Here is a 20,144-nt window from a genome sequence, read left to right as displayed (position 1 = left end):
ATGCCGCTGCTGCTCAACATTTCTGAGCTCTGAAAAGTTGGAGGAAGACGGCGCTGCTCTTCTTTGCGTTCGGTCCCATGTCAGTCCAGCAGAAACTGCTAAGAAATAACCGGGAGCCTGTTCTTGCTCCCCGAAAGGCACGGTGCTGGCTCTGAGGGGTAAGAGAGGACAGGGAGACCCAGGAGACAAAGGCTCGCAGCCAAGTTCTGCAATGAAAAAGATCACATTTACGATCAAGCAATGTGGTTGGGATGCCCTGGCGCATCCTAGAGTCAACAGAAGATGCTGTGCAACAACTAGATTCAGTCTCTTCACAGACCCAGCTCAGAGCACTGGGACAAAGCAGAGCTTGACAACAAACTGTAAGAACCAGAGCTTCAGATGGTACCTAAGGGGTATGCTGGGCTGAACAGCAACATCTCCACAAGGATGCTGCGTAATCTTGCTGACTTTACCCCTGTTGACTTCTTGAAATAGTTCCCAGCCGTCCCTAACAAAGGGGTTATGGACTCCCCACATCAAGGGAGTTGCGAGATGCTTTCATTGTCATTAGCCATTGGACTAATCACACCTAAAAAGCAGAGTATCTAAGACGCCAATGAACAGCCATTGCAAGAGCAAGAACAGCACCAAATTTCTTCCAACAGAGATATGCCACTGTTTCACCCCCCACTTATTTTCCTTGCCCCATCAGCAATTTTCTCACTTTCTTCAGCCTAAGGGACAAAGGCTCTGCACAGCACCCGTTATAAAGCCCCACTTAGCTAGCAGCCAGCAATCTTGCAGCGTTTTGTGGACACAAAGGAGTCCATTCTTGGTCTAAACACTCCAATACAACAATCCATTTCTATCCACCAACACACTTAAGAACCTGCTTAAATGCTTTGCTGAATGTGGATTACAAGCAGACGGCTCTCTGGGCAAAACTCCTCCTTCCCAGCACGGTGAAAAGTCACTCCTTAGTACACAAAATATCGGCGTGCACACAAAATTGCGTGGGATATTTGTTAGAGCAATGGTACTGAAGCGAAGCCTTTTCAGTGCTTAAAGTATACATTACCCTGGGAAACTTGGGTGATCTGTGTGGGCTAATTAATCATAAGGCAGCTGGCCAAATTTTTGTTTGAGTCAACGCCTTGAACATTAGTGGAGATGCAGTGGGGATACATGATGCCCAGAATGACATCCATGCCCAGCTAACGTCATGGAAGTAGTTTACTAATCTGATCTTAACTTGGCAGCAAGAAGTTTTAAATATTTACCCATCAATTGCTGCAAACATGGAACAATAAGTTGTAATTTTCTCCCTTGTACTTCCTTTTCAAAGTAATAAATTATTCTCAGAAACAACTGGCACCACAGGCAGGTGCCTGCAATGGGTCAGGAGAAGACCACATCACATTCATTTTCCACTGGGATCTAAAAAGCACCTTGCTTCCTGTTAGCCAAGGAGGTTATGCCCAGGGTTATCTTCCCCATAACCCCATGTCTTCATCAGTGTGAAGTGCACACTGGCTCCAGGATAAATGACATTGCGCTATGGAAGCGTGTGAGACCGCAGACTCGGTGCTCTGCCCTCACCACGCAATGACAGGACTGATGCCATTGCTGAAACTCGAACTGGGGATGAGAGTAAACAAAGAAGGTCTAAGCAGCAACAAGATTAACAACAAAAAAAAAAAGTATGGCAGCTTATACAGCAGAAGGGATCTTTTAAATCTCTTGTCCTTGGGTGACAAGTCTAGGGCTGGCACTGGTGTCCAGGCACAGTGAAGCACAAGTATTTGAGAGCTCCCTGCCACAGGGGGGAACTCGTAGTCCTGAAAGGAATTATGCAAACCTTGTAAAAGCTCTCTGCTTTTGCTCGCCTTCTAGCTAGAGAACTTCCCTCTGCCCGAGTATAAATCTGCTGCAAAGGCACTTCTCATTCCAGATGCTTCTGAGTGGTATGATTGCTGAAGAGTAGCACTTGGGGAGAGGGAGGGGGAATGCCTCAAGGCAAGCTCTGTGAAGTGTACCTCCCAGAGAACACAAATCTCAGAACATAATTTAAAACCAAGCAAAAAAAAAATTATCACTTTGTTTCTGGAACAGAAGTAGTACAGGTAAGCTCTGAAACAGTATTACCTTTTGAAAGGTTGCTGTATGGCCTATCCAGTTTACCAGGTGATGGTGACAAAAATGACAGAGTGTCTCCAGTGATGAAGTAAGTAAGTGAGTCGAATAGAATTGGAATTTCCCAGCTTTTCTGCAAAAGCCCTGAGAACAGGTGCTGACTTCAGCTTGTGCCAATGTGGGATTCAACAAGGAACAACATTCTTACTATACTTTTTAAAAGACTGACTGTGAACCTCTTCTGCCTCTACCAGTTAAAGGAGTATTCATAGAGGGATTTCATTTGACAAATATTTCCACCTTCTTATGGAGCTCAGGTCTAAGACAGCTTTGCAGCCCTTCTTAGAGGAGAGGAAGAGAAGGCAGGTTGTTTTGTATAGGTTCTTTATCAAGTCTGGAATTGCTCTGGTTTCCCAACAGACCAGTATTCAATGAACTCGGGATGTGAATGCTTTAAGTTAAAAAAAAAAATAATAAATTTTTGGAACTTAAAGCATTCAAATCCCAAGTTCATCGAATGTATCTAAATATCTTTATTTTGGAACTTTAAGATAAATCAAAATCTGAGCCTCAGATATTTTACAGTATCCATTTAAGATAAAAATACGATTTACATCAACATTAGAGAGGAGGTCACCACAGTGTTAGTCAAACACAGGATCTCTCACCTCTGTGGAGCTCTTATGTTTATTTTATGGAGCCAAGACTCCACCACTCTCAAGTGCTGCAAGTTTAAGTGAGCTACCATTCTATCCCCCTCCACATGGCACATGCAAAACTGCAGCCCCTCATAACGGGCAAGATTTAGTGAGACATGTTACCGGACACTCAGTGCTAGTATTTGTTAATCGTCAACAGTACTTCAATGTACCTCTCCTAACACAGAGGTTGTGTTTGCCATGTTGTGGTTTGGTTAAATATCTCCACCTTCAAGTCTAGTCAACTGAAAGACACTTTAGCTCACGCTGTGTCTGAAAAGGAAGCCAGTTGCCCCAGGAGAGCGGGAGCATGTGCACTGCGGGTATGAATGATGAGACACACGGTGCTATTGATTACCTCTGCTTTGAGGTGTTTCTGCCCTACCTTGGGTATAATTTACCACAAGATCATCTGTCCAGCCACCGATGGGAGTCAAGCTGTGATCGAGCTGAGCAACCTCCCCTGAAATGAGCAAGGAAATCAGTAGCTGATTATACACACAATTTTATTTCCAAAAACAAATGTTCTGAGTTCATTATTGGTATCTGTAAGAACCGAATCACAAGAGGGATGGGGTCCGATAGAGTACCAGAATCACCCACTGTTCTCAGAAGTACAAAACAGCAACAGAAGTTACGTATTCACAGCCCATTTCCTCCAGCTTCCTTTGAGGTTTATTTTGCCTGGCAATCAACAACTTGCAACCTGCACATTTCCTTGCTAGTAATTTGGAAAAGAAGGGGGAATGGCCTTGACTGATGGTCAGAATTCAGTTCAGAAGAGGGTCTTCTCCCACTGCAACCTGAAGAGGTAGCAATATCTGGCCCAGCAGCATGAGTCTTTCTAGGCCCCATATTTCTGTACTGTGAAAACAGAATAATGCAAAATATAAGGTCTTTTACAAAATCACTCCCTCTTCTTCAAAAAGATTGTTCAGAGGCAGTGGCTGGGACCAAGAGCTGCTAAACAAAGAAAATCTGAATTGTGTATTTTGGTGCCAATGCCCTCAGAAAAGCTGCCTGGAGCTCCTGTTACAGCCGCCCAGAGAACATTTCACTCCTTGGGGCGCGTGTCCTGCAGAGAGTTGCCAGTGGACTGGAAAATACTCCTTCAGATCCCACCAAAGCTGCTGAAGCTAGCCCAAGACAGCAAGATGTGTTTTCTTTGGTACCTTCACACATCTGTGCAGGAAGACAGAAGCACACCATGAGCTGTTGTGTTAACAAAGCCCCCAGGTTTCAGCAGACTGTTTTAGGCCTCCTGCCACAGAAGACCTAACCCAAAACCTACGGTTGTTTGTCAGCATGGGGCTTAACAGCTTTTTTCCCTTTCTTAGGGCCACATGCTGCCCTCTCGGGGGGAGCTCTGCGGGTGGTACCCAGCTGCCTTGGCACAGCCCGGAGCCCTGTGCCATGGACAGCACAAACAGGGCAGGGAACATGGGGACCTGCCGTCTGCCAACACCACCAGGTACAGCACCTTCACGTAGGCCACCACAACCTATGCCTCATTATCACAGCTCCTCAAGTGCCCAAAAATCATCTTATTTAGAGCCCCTCCCCAACATGCCAGGCAAGAACGGACCCTGAGAAGTGTCCGAGGGAGGGATGAAGCTCTAGCATCTTATATGAAGGTGTGCCAGAGCATGTGCCCACAGCGTCCCTAAGCCAGACCATCTTCTGCATCAGATTTTACTTCTCCGTTACTGCAAGTGGAAACGCATCCTGCTAGGACAGAGAGCTATGGGCCTTTGTTATCCACACGAAGAGCAAATGGCCAAGTTGGACGCGTGTCCTGTGCAGAGCTGGGAGAAGCATTTGTAATGTGCTTGTTTCAGCACTGCTGCGTCCATCTCGCGCCACAGGCACTGGCTGAGGGGCTTTTGGATTAGCCGAGGAGGACAGCAATGCCTGCAGTGTTGGGCGTTCAGTTCCTAGAGCTAAGCTTCCTTCGTCCACTGAATGAAGTTGCTGTTCTCAGCATGGATGAGCCTTTTCAGGGTTTTATTTTTGTAAGTTTGCTGAGAGAATTAGCACCTACAGGAGCTGGGGCGCAATAGTTATGGTATGTAAGCCAGACAGGCCCCCTGAGCACTTTTCTGCCAGTCCTGTTCTTAATAACTGGTACCTCTCAGCTTTTCCACACAGCCCCTCACGCCAGCACTACATCAGTAACAGCAAACTGGAGGCCACCCAAATTCATGAGCAGGGTTTTGTCACAGACAGGCTTGTCTGCTGGACACAGAGATGCTGAATTCCTAGTTTTCTGGAGTGCTTGCTTAATTTCCACATTAAACCCCAGAAAAATCATGACCCCCTCTCTTACCCTAAGCTGCTATCCATGCCTGGGTTTTTCTCCAGGCAGCACCTCCAGAAGCCAGCTGAGCTGACATTTTGCAACAGGTCTTCCAACTTGTGACAGGACATGTGTAGGTACAGAACCTGGTCACAAAAACGGTGTGAGGCAGATGCTAATGCTAACACAGCAACAAGCAACTCCTAACCTCTGGCTCTAAATCCAGAACCAACTCTGTGGCTCCCTGCTGCACCACACTGACAGCAACTGTGCACAACTAAAGGACTTTTGGCACCTCCAAATGCAAGTGTGAGGTGTGTTTGAAGCCTCATTTGCTCTTTTGCTTAACCCCAACTCCTTCCTGCTGTTTTCAGGGCATGTAGATGAACACAGGCTGCCGAGTGCCCCATGTTGCACTAGCCCTACGCTGCCTGCTCCCTGCCCACCCTTTTACACGCCTCTAAGGCTCCCACCTTCAGAGACTTCCTTTTCTCACCTTTGCCCAGGCACACATTTGCCTATGCCCACCGCCGCTGCACAGACCCGGCGCCAAGCACAGGGCCCCTGGGGAGCCCTTCCAGGCCAGCCAGCCCTGCCCACACTCAGGCAGAGCCCACTGGGTCACTCCAAGGCAGCAGCCCGCTGCCAGGGCAGGGCATCGGCGGCCCAGGAGGGCTGCAGGAAGCAAAGCCCCTTGTCATTGCACTACAGGTGGTTGCCCCTGAAAAGGGCGAGGGGAGGTCTGGGCAGGCACAGAAGGGACCAGAGGCAGTGCCTCCAGCAAGCGCTGCGCCCCACCAAGCACCCACACGTACAGCCCGCTGCACTCACCCTGTCCAGCACCCCACTCCTCCCAAGTTTATATCCTGCATTCTCCTTTCATGACAGCCGTTGTACACATGGCTATCTTACTGTCAAATACGTATATAATATATATATACAGACACACATACCTGTATGTGTGTATTTAACATACCTCTACACTTCTCCATCTCCTGAACTTATTTCCAGATAGAGATTCTCCATCCAACTCGCATCAAGGCTCCCATCCATGCTTAAGTGTTTTGTTCCATTTCTTCTAGCACAGCAAGTGGGAAAGAATGCACACAACACACATTCAGGCTACCACTGCTATATTAGATTCAGGCACAGAAGATGAAGCTTTCTCTAAACCTAGTCAAGCATCAACTTGCTCTGTACATAAGTGTTTCATGGATGTTTGTAGTGTTCTTGGTATAACATGAAACACTTGAAGTAAGAACTACTAAACAACAAATTGCACCTCAAGTGACCCCTTCAGAATATTTCAAGCTTCCAATGCACCGTTTTCTCTCCTTAAAGATATGAACCCCTTATTTCCTGATACCCAGAATTGTCACAGATGGGAAATTTCATGGCACATGATTAATATCCAGGTTTGTAAGTCTACATTGCCCATTGAATAAACTTCCCAGTGAAAAAAGCAGGCTTCAGTTGCATTAGATCAAGTTTAGCAGCTAGCCAGTTGAGAGTTTCCTTAATGAATTCTGTATTTATAGACAAGTTCAATAAGGAAAAAAATTTCAAGGTCATCTTTTCTGATCTATTTTTTTCATTGTGTACTAAACAGGCTTTACTTCATGGACTTTGAAAAACTTTATTACTCCTCAAAATTTCTTTAATCAGAGCAACAGCTACACTAACATAAACAGAGAGCTTTTTTTTTCTTCTTTTTTCTTATTTTCAACACTTAAAGTGGTTTAATAAGGTAGTTTAAAAGAGCAACATGCAGAAAGTCATACATAATTTGCAGCGACTTGGAGAGAAACTAGATGAACTCACCTTCTGAGAGGAACCTGTCCCTTGAATACTCTAACTCCTCCTGTTTGCCCCACAGGTGCTATATTTGTATCACTGCTCATGGGTGCTCTGCAGTGACAGCAAAATACACATTGTGGAAAGCAGAGCTCCACAACAGAGTGTGAAAATCTGCCTATGAGAAAAAGAATTGTTCAAACGAAATGGGCAGTAGCAAGATACGTCGTAGGACAGGTTGGTTTTGCCTAGAAACAAATCTACTTGTATAAGCTCAGAATTTGGCTCAAGTTCTTTAAGAAGCACTTGTTTGTCTCCTCCAGCAGCAGCCTTGCACAAACACAGTTTGAATGGCGCAGCGTTAAAAGGAAGATAGAAAGTATATGTACGTTTTAGTTGTGACAGGTTTTACATTCAGCATCTATTGCATTTACAGGATGCAATCTATATGCATGATAGAAAAAACATTTGCATTTAAGTTCACTTAATTCAGAAATATTTGCGGACCACTATCCTTGCATTCTGTTCCCAAGGATTATCGTAATACCATTCCTTCCTGCTTACCTACATCAGACCTCTTCTGATTCCTTGGATTTAAATAATCTTCAAGTCTTGCTCTCTATATTCCATGATTACTTATTTCTGTTCTGTAAACACCCAAAAGTCCCAGTCAGAATTTCAGCTCCCACTGTTCTGGGAGTTCACAAGATAGTTCATAGTGACATTCCCCATACTGGAGGGTACCCAAGTACTCCTGCATCCATCACTATAGTCTAGCAGGTGGCAACATTCACTGTATCAGGAAGAATACTTGAATAACACAGTTTTCTGCTGTGATTAGCCTGTAGTCATCATACTTTTCCATGACCTCTGTGTTCCTGTATGTCATTTACTTTGCTGTCTTTTCCATATAAACCAATGTCAGCTTTCTACAGCTAACAGCTAAATTAGACAGCTGTATCTTCCAAAATTGCACCAAATGAACCTGGATGGCTACATTCAGCTACAGATCAGTCCTTGTCACTGTGATCAAAAGAAGCGAAGGGTCAAACAAACAACTGAATAAATTAAGGACAAGATATTGAGATTATTTTTATAAAACGTTGATAGATTGACTACAATTAATAATCTCAACATAATATCACAGAAACAAATACAGAAAAACAGTATTAAAAATTATTATTGATCAATTCATTTATAATTTCCTATGACCTAATTCTATTTTTTAATTCTAAGAAATTAAGTCAGTGGATTTAATGAAAAGCTCTGATGAAACTGTGGTGTAATCTTAAAAATATTCTGGGAACTTGTGTCTTAACATAGGTTTTCACGTCGTTGTTTTGGTTTGGGTTTTTTTAAATTATTTTTAAGTTTAAACAAGGGGGTTTGGGGGGGGGGTATTTCTTAAAAAAATCAGATTAATCCACAAAATAACAAAATACTTTGGAGTTACTTAAACAGTTTATTCTGTCTTCATATAGCTGGTTACAACAGGCCAATTGACTCCAGCTCAACATATAGGAGACATTTTTAGCATAATTATTAGAATTAATACCAGGATAGTTCTGATATTATACTAGCCAGAAACATGTGCACCACTAAATATATGAAGAATTGTATATTTCTGGGTATAGATGCAGGCTAATAATATATTACATAAAACGGAATGCTACGGTAAGCGATGTTCCCAAGATAAAGTCTATCTGATGTGCAACAACTTGCTACACAACCATTAATTTTGTCACAAAACTATTCTTTAGCACAGCAAAGACAACTAAAAATATTACCCAAGGTTTTCATGCAACTAAAAGTTCACTCGTTTATTTCTCTTATTAAGAGTAACAGTCTGAAACATTTTACATTAATTTACAATCATGAAAAAGATCCTTATGCTTAACTCATGTACATGACAGTAAGTCATCCAGTTAACGCTAATTATTATTTCAAAAGTTAAATTCTGTTTTATAAGGTTAAACATTTTTTGAATTGTTTGTTGCCAAAAAGTAACATCAGTCTACAATCACACAGAAAGTAGAAATTAAAATTTCTACAGAGTCACTACCATTGCTATGAAGATACAATGCCAAGTGTTACAACATTCTGCAACAGTTATCACTTCTCCTAACATTTAAGATGGCAAAAATTCCCTCTTCACTTTTTACTGCACACACAGGATCTACAGTAAAAGGGGAAATTTTGATTCATAATGTTAGATCAAGGGTAACAGAAGTGCTTCTGAGTCATTTAATTTTTTTATGTAGAACATGAACAGGGCTGTGGAGCAAAAAAGGATTCTTCTTCAAGAAAGGGCAGGTTTTTCTCCTCAGCCTCAGACCTTACACCACACTTACACACTCCTCTCCTTCCACAGACAACAATGAAAATGGCCTGTGCACACGGAGGCAACAGAGAAGCAAAGCTGAGATCCACCGTACAGACCGAAGGCGAGATACTGGTCCCGGAGCAGCTGTGCAGAGCTAGAACAGCGTGCCTACAAGATGAGGTGCAGCGCGACAAACCCAGAGCTCAAGTCAGTAACTCATGCATAGAGCAAGAAAGCCCAATTTCACCAATTAAAAACACTTGGATGTTTCACAACTTTTGTTTTCTTGAACCTTTGTTGAAATCAAATCACACTGATTTGTGTGTCACTCGGCAACACAAAACAGACGTGTTCACATCTGTAGCCTTCTTGGGAGGGAATACAGCAAGAACTGGCTTGCTTCCCTTGGCAAAGAACACCCAGACCACAGCAGCCACTCTGTTGGGTTTGGCCCAGAAGCTGGCACACCACGGTCCTCTCCTCCCAGTGTACCACCAGCAAGCATCTAACTCACCCATGCACTCAGAACTGCAGCATCTCACCCATTTCAAAGTGCTCCATTGCCACACGGAGATGGTTGGTGGGTCACTGCGCCTCACTGACACGCTGCACCTGGCACGGGAAGCCATGAACAGTAGAGAGGTAGGGGCTGTGCAGCCAGAGGGAAACTATTTTGAAATACCTTCCTGGGATCTCACAACAGTACAATTCACCACAGACGTAGCAAGCCTTTCTGATCACCCTTCCTCTTGTTTTGGCATATCTTAGCCAGACCGATCACACTGCCTCGTACCTTCTTCCAGATAACCCCTGTCCTCCCTTCCCCACGAAGGCAGCAGGGACCCTGTTCAGGACGAAGCAACACCAGCCAGGAATGGACAAGGACCTGGGTTCCTTCCCCTCTGTTCTGCTAATTCACCCCCGCCTCCCTCCTCCTGCCCAAGCCTGTTTGCTCCCCTTTGCTGGAGGCCTGGCAGCCCCGGTCCTGAAATGGGTGCTCACCACCCTGCCACAGAAACCCAGAAGCAGCTCTTGAGGTGGAGCAGGAGCCCCAGTGCAGCAGCAACGACACAGATCTCCCTCTTGGCAGCAACACAAGCCATTTCCCTCCTCCGCCCAGACCATGGCAATTCTTTCAGGGCAGTAGCAAGAGGAACACAGCGTCACATCACCCCATCCCGAGAGGCGCTGCTCCCCAGCTGTGGCCTGAGGCCACTGCCCCTTCCCGCCACACCACAACCAAGACGTGTCCTTACCACATGACAGGCTGCACTGCCTCACGTGCCACAGAACAGGGCTGCCATGGCATTGCATTTGGCAGTATTCGTGTGCTCCTAACGGCTTAGGGAAGAGATTCACACCCTGGCTCTTGATGAGGGTTTCATCTGTCACACTGTGAACGTGGTATTATTCACATACAACAGTTAAATACCACGTACCAATGCAATGAAACCCAGAGAGATCTGACTCCACACCCTAGGAAAGGGAGCATTTGTCCTGGCTACGCTGCGAAATTTCAGTACCTCTCCTAAGGGGGCACACAGAGGAAGTTTGGCACCCACTGCAGCACTCGGCACTGCCAGTGACCAAAAGACAGAAGTTGTAAGTCCATCTCCAAAGGAGCAGGACTGCGGCCACCTGCCTTCAGGACAGAAGGCCCAGAAGGTAGGTTACACTGAGGAAATGCTTTCATGGCCAGAGGACAGCAATGTAACGTTAAGTGTGGACAGAAAAGCACCGAGACAACACTTTGATCAACATAGTTCTCCCTACAGGCCCTTTCAGAATAGCCTTCTCTCACATAAGAAACACAACCTGAGGAAAAGGACACAGAGTTTGGGAATCCTGAACAGCATTCTGCCATACACGACTTTTGCGGCCACAGTCTGGTTGAGGAATATCTTTGTATATCTACTTCTCTCCAGCAAACCAGGGAAAGCAGCCCTTCTCTGCTCAACAAGGTCATCGCAAGGTGCTTAGAGAAGATAGGGAATATAAGGATTAAGGTTCTTATATGACCCTCATACAGGTTTAAACAGTGATGTACAAGAGCATAATGTATACAAAGCCTGCATTTAAAATGGGGCTCGTGTGTTCAACTGCAGATGCTCAGAGGGCAGAATTTTATACTACCTGGGAGAGCCAATGCCTCATGCTGTCCCAGGCCTATGCACAGGGAGAGCACTGGGATTTAGCAGAGAATCTGCTCTGTTGTAACACTTGCAGCCGGCCCAAAATGGAAGTGTCCAGCAGGTCAGGGTCTGTTTTCCATTACTGTGGTGCTCTGGTTTTATTCTGGTATCACTCCATTTAAACCAATAGGTCATTAGCATGAACACAGCATGATCCAGACCCAGAGCATTCAAGCTAATATTCAACCCTTTGCTTATTCCTCCATATGCCTCATACAACATACAGTTCAGAGAAAAAGTTACACCTTGTGCAATTCTTAGACTCACTGGTTTGGACTAAAACTATTTCAATCTTGGCTCTGAATTTCCTGCATGGCAAAAGTTGAGAGACACATCAATCTTGTTCTCGCTATCAGTGAGACCAAACATGAACCCAGCTTTGTTGAGGTAACATCCATTAATGGCAGCCCAGAGATCACCCCAAACCACACTACTTAGCCTGTCTGTCCTCAGGAGCTTTTAGAGTTACTGATGAAACAACAGGGCAGAGCTCTACAAACTTCTGCTTGGCACCATTCAGTTACAGAAATTATGGGCAGTCTCTAATTCAGAGACCCATGAAGTATCCTTGGTACCCAAAAGGTATTATCTGGAAAGGAATCAAAATTCTGTTCACCAAAATATTTATGTTAGCTGAGAAAGCCAAACTCTGCCAAGAACTGAGCTGGCAAGATTCCCTGGAGTTTCTCTGCTGGCATGTAAAACACAGAAAGCAGCCCCACCTACCACAACCTCTCTGTGCATGCCCAGGGCTAGTTAGGTTTTTTTAAGTACAGTGCCAACTATTTGTAAGGCCTCAAAAATCTGGAAACTTTAGAGCGCAGCAGCCGAATGAAGGATCTCGGGAACATCTCTCTTGACTCTTGGGCTGTGTACTTGAAGTAGTTCTGTGGATGCGCCAACACATCAAACAATGCTTTTATCAGTTTCTTATCCTAGAAAAAGGAAAGCAGATTTTACAGTAATTACACAGAGGAGTTAGGGTCAGTATTACCAAAGCTTAATGACCAAGTAACTCATAAAAGATTATGGGCATTTTACTTTCCAAGTACTAATGTTTCAGGGGCTCAGAAACTAGTGGAGCAAGGCTGACATTCAGGCCCCAGGGAAGTCCCTGGAGTTTCACATTCATCATTAGCGGCATCAGGATTTCTCCCCTCCTCATACTTCCAAGAACAGTAAACAGAAAAAAACAAAACAAAAACAAACAAAAAAAATAAAACACAAAACAAACAATCACTGGATCTGATATCCAGCAAGAGAAAGGTTTACTTGGGATGACATCCACTCAACTTGCCCATGCAACTGTCCCCTAACCAAGGTCAGAGAAGTGAAATCCACTAAGACATTTTTTCCAAGCAGGGAGGAAAAGCCCTTGCAAATCTACAGGCTACAAGTAGCAGCATCAAGTGCTTGTCCAAGAGATTAAATCCCATGTCCCTCAGTTTGCTCCACCAATTCTTTCCAGCACAGTCTACGTGAGGCTCAAGGGGCTATCTTCACCAGAGATTTTCCTAGCAGGTCTGATCCACCTTTAATCCCCCTGGGCAAAGGGTTTCATATCGATCACTCTGCACAATCAGGATGTGCTGATTGACCCTGCTTCCCTGAAGTAGCACACATCTGGTGCACCAAGGAACAGATCTGATGCAGAGCACAAGGCAACCTCACTGGCACAAAATAGTGTCATTTTCAACCAAAACCAACATGTTTAGTGGAAGGAATATACCTTAAGTATTTCTTGATGATTTTCAGATGCATAAAGTCTACCATCCCGAACAATGTCTTCTATTAGTTCCTGGTAATCCTCTATGGGGAATACACAAGAGAGTAATTTGCAGATTCACTTCACTTAAATAGCCAATACCTCCCTTGGTTTTACAGGTAAGCCCTATCCCCAAAAGAACCAGTGGTACTTGGCCTTCATATTAGCAGTCAGAAAATATTCCAAATGCTCTTCTGTAAAGAAACTACAAATACTATTTACTATGAAAACAGTGTACTCTGCTGAGCTGCTCAGCATCAATCTGTCAAAAGCAAAAGAAATCATAATGCACCTAGGTCTGTAGTGCATATTGTAACCAAGTAGCCAGCTTCAGATCAAGTGCACTGCAGAAACTTATCTGTAAATACCCTCAACCTGTTATTGACTTCTTTCTACAGAAAGAGGGGGGGGGGGAAGGTAAAAGGCAAAAGGTAGCTTTCTTAAAATCCAAACCCCCTGGTCAATCAACACTTGAAATGTTTAAAAAGGAGAATTAATTATCCACTGTTGATAAAACTCTGCAGACCACAGCGAGGACAACTCCTTCACAACTAATCCAGTGTGAACAGAAACACACCATATCATTTTCACATCACTTATGCTAAAGTGCAAAGCCTAGGCTCCAGTTTCACTCCTGGTGACTGTGACAAAGATAGGGTGAAACTCTCTCAAGCTTCTTTTCAATATAGATACTTTGCTATCTGGTACTAGATCACAGATGATAGCAGCAGCACAATAAATCAGAGGCGCTTGGGCTCTGCCCAGTTCCTAACTGGGGGCACTCCGCTGCCACCTGAAGCAATCTAGAACTAGGAAGGCACAAAAATGCATAAAACCCAGATTCTGGCTCTGAGCTCTGCATTTTGCAGGTTGGAGCCCAGAATCCCAGCTCTTTGTTTAGGTCTGTAGAAGACTGGAAATACGGTGCCACTTAAGACTGCAGTGCAATATAGAATTCCTTAAACCAGCTTTAAAGGAAAACAGCTACTGGAAGTAGTCTCATAGTGACGCTGCTGAGAGCACTGGGTTACCCTGCTGCTTAGCAGGGTCAAGGAGCCCACAAGGAGTTCTGCAGTGCTGCAGCTGTGCTAGTCCACATAGGCTCAGCTGCTCACATCCGCTTACCATCATACGTTACGTAAGGAACTTGGAATCCTTTGGCACTGTTCCCTTCATTTGACTTGAACTGGATCCACAGCTTCTTAGACCTAGAAGTGAAAGCTATAGGGCGTTCGTAGGTTTGACAGGTTTCGTATGTGGTCACTGAGTTGGAAGAAGCTTTCAAAGAAAACACACAATAGGCAGTTATCTGACAACGCTTCATACTAATGAACAAATAGAAATTAGGTTAAACTACCATGACGGAAAAGCTTGCTGGTGTTAAGGAAAACTACTCAAAATGTGGCAGGCCATCAGTGGATGGCAGGCCATCACTAAGTGACTTCTTGGTCACAAAATAGTTTCCCTTTTCCTAAAAAAAACAGTCTACTGTTTGAAGGATGCGCCTATACTAGAAACTGAAGCTGTTTACTCACACATCAGGCACCTGTGGGGACTAGCATCTCCTCTTTCCTAAGCCAGGCTAGAATTGCTTAGCATAACTCATGACTAGTTAGCTTGAACCATCTACCCCTTCTTAACAATATTTCTCTTACAGTTCACTGACACATGATAGCCTTGCACACTTGTTTCACCTGAACCTATGGAGCAGCATTATTAAATAGGATTCTCAATTTGTCATTTAAAGGAATTTTTACTATTAAGTAGAGGCCAGTCAGGCTACATTCAGTTTATGTAAACAGCAATGCATGTGAGAAACCTGTGTTGCACGCTGAGATAGATACCCTATGCCTCAGCAGATATTTCAGACTTACAGCTCTTTCGCATCACCAGGTAGTCTCCGCACTCATCTTCTATTGGTAGAAATATTTCTGGAACCACAATCAGAATACGGCGCTTTGGCAGTGGGTTAATATTCCAAGTGCACTCAGTGTTGGCAGGATAATCCCCAGGATAGTTTGGTGATTCAATATATCCAGTGTAGTCTCCCAGTTCACCTCCACACTGCCTATCTGAAAAAGCAATACACTATGCGTTCGGTGTACGTACAGCACATGGGCGACAGACACACAAACTTTTCTGTTTGCATCTGATGCAAGTATAGTTCTCTTTGCCAGCTTCACTTCACACTGCTGCCTGCTTCTGCCTTTGTGTTTTAATCAATATTGAGACATAAAAATCCATGCTAGTCCCTGTTAACACAGCAGGTGCTATCGACCAAGCCACAGCAACATGGCAATGTAGTTGTAAGAGGACATAGAAATGGTAAAGCAAGGATGCTCCTCTTGCTTGTACCAGACAGATCATTTTTTATAGAAGTATCACCTGAAGTCTAACTGGAGTCTGAGGTGCTCTGCTCAGGCTTTGCCTGTGCTTCCCAACTCTGCATGGCCACAAGGGTCTGGGCACTACCACGTCGTAACAGTGATGTGCAGGCATAACATGCCCTGGGAATGGATTCTTCAAGTGAGACATGCAGTTCTCAGAAACATCTTTCTATGTATGTATGTGTATGTACATCTGTGTGTATATAAGTGTCTCCAGAGGTTCTTCTGAGGAGTCGTGCCTCTGCCCTCTCTTCTCCCTCTTTAATTTACCCTCAGCTTCCCACACTACAGCCACCATAATCTAGAACAGTGCTTCTCTTTGCAATTGCCTCTTTCAAAGGTTGTTATTAAGAAGAAATGGTTACTAGAGCTATTAAGTTTTGTAAGGCAACTTCCATTCCTTTCAATAGAAGGGAAAGGAATCAGGGTGCCGAGAACACAAAATCTGTCTGCTATATCATGGGAGAAAAGATTTAATAGCAAGGCCCAGAGGGACCCAGCACCAACTGGCAAGACATAATCATCACTTACCTTAAGAAGAATGATGGAACCAATCTGCAGAAATGGTCTCTCATGGACCTCGGTAAGCCACGTGGGATGAGATGCAGGCAGCAAAAGAGGAGCAACAGCACTGCCTTCTCTCCAAGCTCCCTGGAGCAAAGCTAGATTTTGCCCTTAGGGCCACTATGATTATTAATGGCCCAGTCTTTTACTTGTAAGAGATCATCAAAACGTTCTTCCTATACTTACTTTTGCACTGTGTTATATTTGTTGACCCATCAAAATCTGTGGTGGTGTTTCCAGGGCATGAAATGCAGTAATTTTGTCCAAACTCAGGCTGGTATGTCCCAACTGTGCAGCGAATACACCGATGAGTTGTGGTATTATAAAAATGGCCAGGTGAACACTGAACTGGAGAGTAGTTAATTATAGAGGCATAGTTTAAAAAGTGGCAGTAGCACATTAGAATGTGATTTTATGCATTTTTATAGGACCTAGTATAGCTTCAATAACTGAAATGCCATATTCATAAACTATGAGGGTAATAAAGCAGAGGTAATTTAACAGATTTTAGTTTATCAGGTCATTCTGTGCAAGTTCAAAAGGCCCAAACACAACACCATAGAGCAGTTCTGTGTGGAAGCAGAGGGAGGCTGAGTATAACCACTATGGTTTTGTAAGCAGGACACCAAGTAGAACAGCGTGTTACCAAATGGTCTAGCCACTGACATTTGACTTGGAAAATGAACTGTATGTGGAAATACTAACTAAACCTTTCTTTCTTGCCAGCTTATGCCAAGCAGCATGTGCACTGCTGCTGCATCCTAGTATACCCCTGTGATCAGCTCACCACAAGCAGAGGTGAAAGACTTTGGCCCTCTACAAGTGGCACACTGCATCAATATTAGTGACTAAACCGGTATATTGCCACCTTCTCTCATGATCACGCACTGTCTTGCAAAAACAGGCCATGACTCAGGGTACAGCCACCTCCACCAGATCTGCTGCTACTTTATTTCATCACGTCATGTTAGCTAGACGCACAAGCTATAGCCCTCATAGTGCTTCCTGAGAGTACCTCCTGCATCACCAAAGCGAGACCTCATTCTGACATACAAACTCCTTCACAAACATAACAGATTTTATGGAAGTTTTAGACATAGGATAAACAGACATAGGGGGAAAATCCTTTCTAGCAGACTTGCAACTTTTCTTCTAGCTCCTTGTTTGCATGCAGCATCAGTCATATATTAGCTTTGCTCTTAACTCCATCACCACCTTGCTTCTTTTTCCTTGCCCTTTTTCTTTGTGGGACTGAAAAGTAAGTAAAATATTTTCCTATTCGTTTTACCTCACTTGGCAAGTTCACCTCTCCCAGCTCAATATCAAAATAATTTACTGCCTCGCCTTTCAAATGTAGTTTTCTGTGCTGCACAGTCCCTTTTTTCTACTCCTTTTAAGCTCTGCTTACTCCCAAGTAACTCTCGTCTTGTTGACCTGTGTAAGCTAGCTCAGCCTGGAGTCCTCCTCTACATGCTCCACCCCCCCAGTCCAAATGCTTCAGATATAAGTTCCAAAGAGTTCTTGCATCTGTGATTCCATGTCTCATGTGGCCTCTTCCACATGCAAATCCAAGCTCTTCATTCCAGTTAATACAAAAAATTCCTTTAACCTACACTCTAATTTGAAAAATGAATCTCACTTATAGACCTGGTTTTGTTTATGTTAAATAAAACTGAAATCAGTTCCTCTTATCTTGATCCAAGGTTTTTAACGTGTTTTTTTAGTGCTTTAACTTTGCAAAATTAAGTATGAAACAACAGTATTTGTGGATTCAGTGATTCTTCACTGAAGAAATGTATTAGCTATCACATTATTACCAGTAATATTAATTCTTCAACCGTACTGCAAAATTCTTCTATTGTGTTGCAATTCTCAATAGTAAACATATCTTAACTGACACTAGAGAGATCTCTTAATCCAAACCACTACCAAATGTTTGCATCAGGACTTATTTCTATCCCTTGTTTCTACTCTAAAGCAGTAGATTCTCTATTAACATTTTTTCTTCAGGTGATCTTGATATAAGTGATGTTCTTTTCCCCATGCTTTAAGACATTGAGCAAACCATTATACTGATTACCATTTCATCTCTCTCCATGGACACATATTTTTATCAGCATTTTCAAAGACAACTTCATAGCTGTCTTTCAGCTTTTTACATTTTACATAACTAAGATGCTAACAAAATTCCTTCATTTTTAAAGATATGATCCCTACCTGATTCTCAATCCTGTGAGGAAAACCCTGGGATCTGATTGCATGTCAGCTCCACTGTGATCAAATTTACAGGGCTGTCTGAGGTACTGCAGGATTAAGCTGAATGCTAGCTTTTTAGGTATATCCCAAGGCATTCAAGCCAGTTTTTCATTATGAACATGAAGAAACTATTTTCTTACTTATGCTCCAAGACTGCAATTCCCTCCTACACACTTTCATGTTGCTGCTGTGCTCAAACCCCAAATGTCAATAAAGTATACTGGTCTTGATTTTTTTTTTTCTTGAGACTTTTTTTACTCCCTGCTGTTCCTTTGTATGACTCTTCACAGGATCAACGACTTCACTGACCAACTTCCACATATCTCCCAATCCCTTCTCAAGTCTGGTATACAAATCAGTTATAAAAACAATTGAGGCTTTACTGAGTTTCCTTGCAGCCAGGCCAGCCAACTATGAGCCCTCCGGGTCCTTGAAAGGAGAATGACCCTTCTTTGAACACCCCACTTGTAGCAGTAGCAGTTACTTTTGCCTTGGAGCAATGCAGTTCATTAAATAAATCTCGACCTTACCTTTGGTCTCACAGTCCTGAAACAAGGATGCACTGCTATGTCTTGTTGTTAGACCTCCTCCGCAGGGAAAGCAGGATACTCTCCCAGCTTCAGGCTGGTATGTTCCAAGGGGACATGGCAGACAGGGTTTGAAGCCATCAGGAGAATATTCACCTGGTGAGCACTGATCTAGAAGAGGAAGAACACACTTGCTTCAATCTGTACGTTACAGGTGAAGTTACGTTAGTGAGCCTGCACAGGACCTGAAACCCCACGGTGAAAATGCTCTCCTCTTTACTTGGGAAGTGGAAGCCAGGGTTTCAGAACGGAATGCTCACAACAGATAGCACTTAATATGTGCAACGTACCCTGTAAAACAAACAGACACCGATAACCTCTGGTGCTAGTGAGCTCTTCTGTGAGCTGGAATGGATTTCACACTTTGTTGCAAGGCTATCCTGGACACTAGGCCTGTCCAGTACTACAGTGCAATGATGTAGGGATTATCTCCTCTTTCTAGCTAAAAAACTCTTGGACTCCTCCCAAATGAAATGATTTAGTACTAAACCTAAGATGCCAAAAATGTACTTCCAGATTTCTATAAGTATTTTAATCTTAATATTATTGAATATTCATATTTCATAACCATTGGTGTTACCAAATTGTGTGAAAACCTCAGGCGCAACAAGTAATTGTGCAAATTCATTAACCTAAACATTATGCATGCCTCAAAGACTTTTAAAGCAGAAATAGTCTTGCCATTCCTCTGATACTGGATCTTGGATAATGATTATCTGTGCACTGGATTGCTGTGTTCTGTATGGTGCTAGATAGCACTAACTCAATCCAAGTGATTTTTCTTAAACACATACCTCAATATTACCTAACAAGTCCAGTAATATTTACGGGTATCTTTGAAAAAACTGTGTTTTCAAACTTTTCACAAAAGAACTGGCTTCAGTGTCTGTATTTAATAATTACCCTGCTCTGGAAAGGCACAAAACACTGTTGCAGTTGTTCAGCTGGGCTGAAAAATTCTGTCCTTTTAGAGGCCTGTTACGATAATAAACTGTTAGTTTTAGTTTACAACTCCAATAAATCACTCAGTGAATAGCTGTTTTGTTAGGAAGTTAAATTGGCCTTGGCTTGATTTCAGGATATATGACTAACAACAAGCAGGGCATTAACTACCGGTCATGATCAATGATGAAGAGTTTTGTTTATGGCTGATACACTGAGTGGAAT

At 43.4% G+C, this 20,144-nt stretch overlaps 1 protein-coding gene across 1 annotated transcript in view; it reads right to left on the bottom strand.

Annotated features, from left to right (window-relative positions):
• Positions 1–11,690: 11,690 nt before the first annotated feature.
• SCUBE2 (signal peptide, CUB domain, EGF-like 2) overlaps positions 11,691–20,144 on the bottom strand; it is a 39,355-nt gene continuing 30,901 nt past the window's right edge. Inside the window, exons 16-21 of the mRNA XM_009696342.1 lie at positions 18,921–19,088; positions 16,321–16,482; positions 15,058–15,255; positions 14,309–14,461; positions 13,148–13,227; positions 11,691–12,353 (exon numbers count right to left, since the gene is read on the bottom strand). Coding sequence (XP_009694644.1) covers positions 12,201–12,353; positions 13,148–13,227; positions 14,309–14,461; positions 15,058–15,255; positions 16,321–16,482; positions 18,921–19,088 — 914 coding nt within the window. The 3' untranslated portion in view covers positions 11,691–12,200. The remainder of the gene's footprint in view (positions 12,354–13,147; positions 13,228–14,308; positions 14,462–15,057; positions 15,256–16,320; positions 16,483–18,920; positions 19,089–20,144) is intronic.

Source organism: Cariama cristata, unplaced genomic scaffold (genome assembly GCF_000690535.1).
Source record: "Cariama cristata isolate BGI_N322 unplaced genomic scaffold, ASM69053v1 scaffold1443, whole genome shotgun sequence".
In the NCBI taxonomy this organism is placed as follows: Eukaryota; Metazoa; Chordata; class Aves; order Cariamiformes; family Cariamidae; genus Cariama; species Cariama cristata.
The sequence above is the reverse complement of the archived record's forward strand: the minus strand, read 5'-3'. Positions and strand labels throughout refer to the sequence as shown.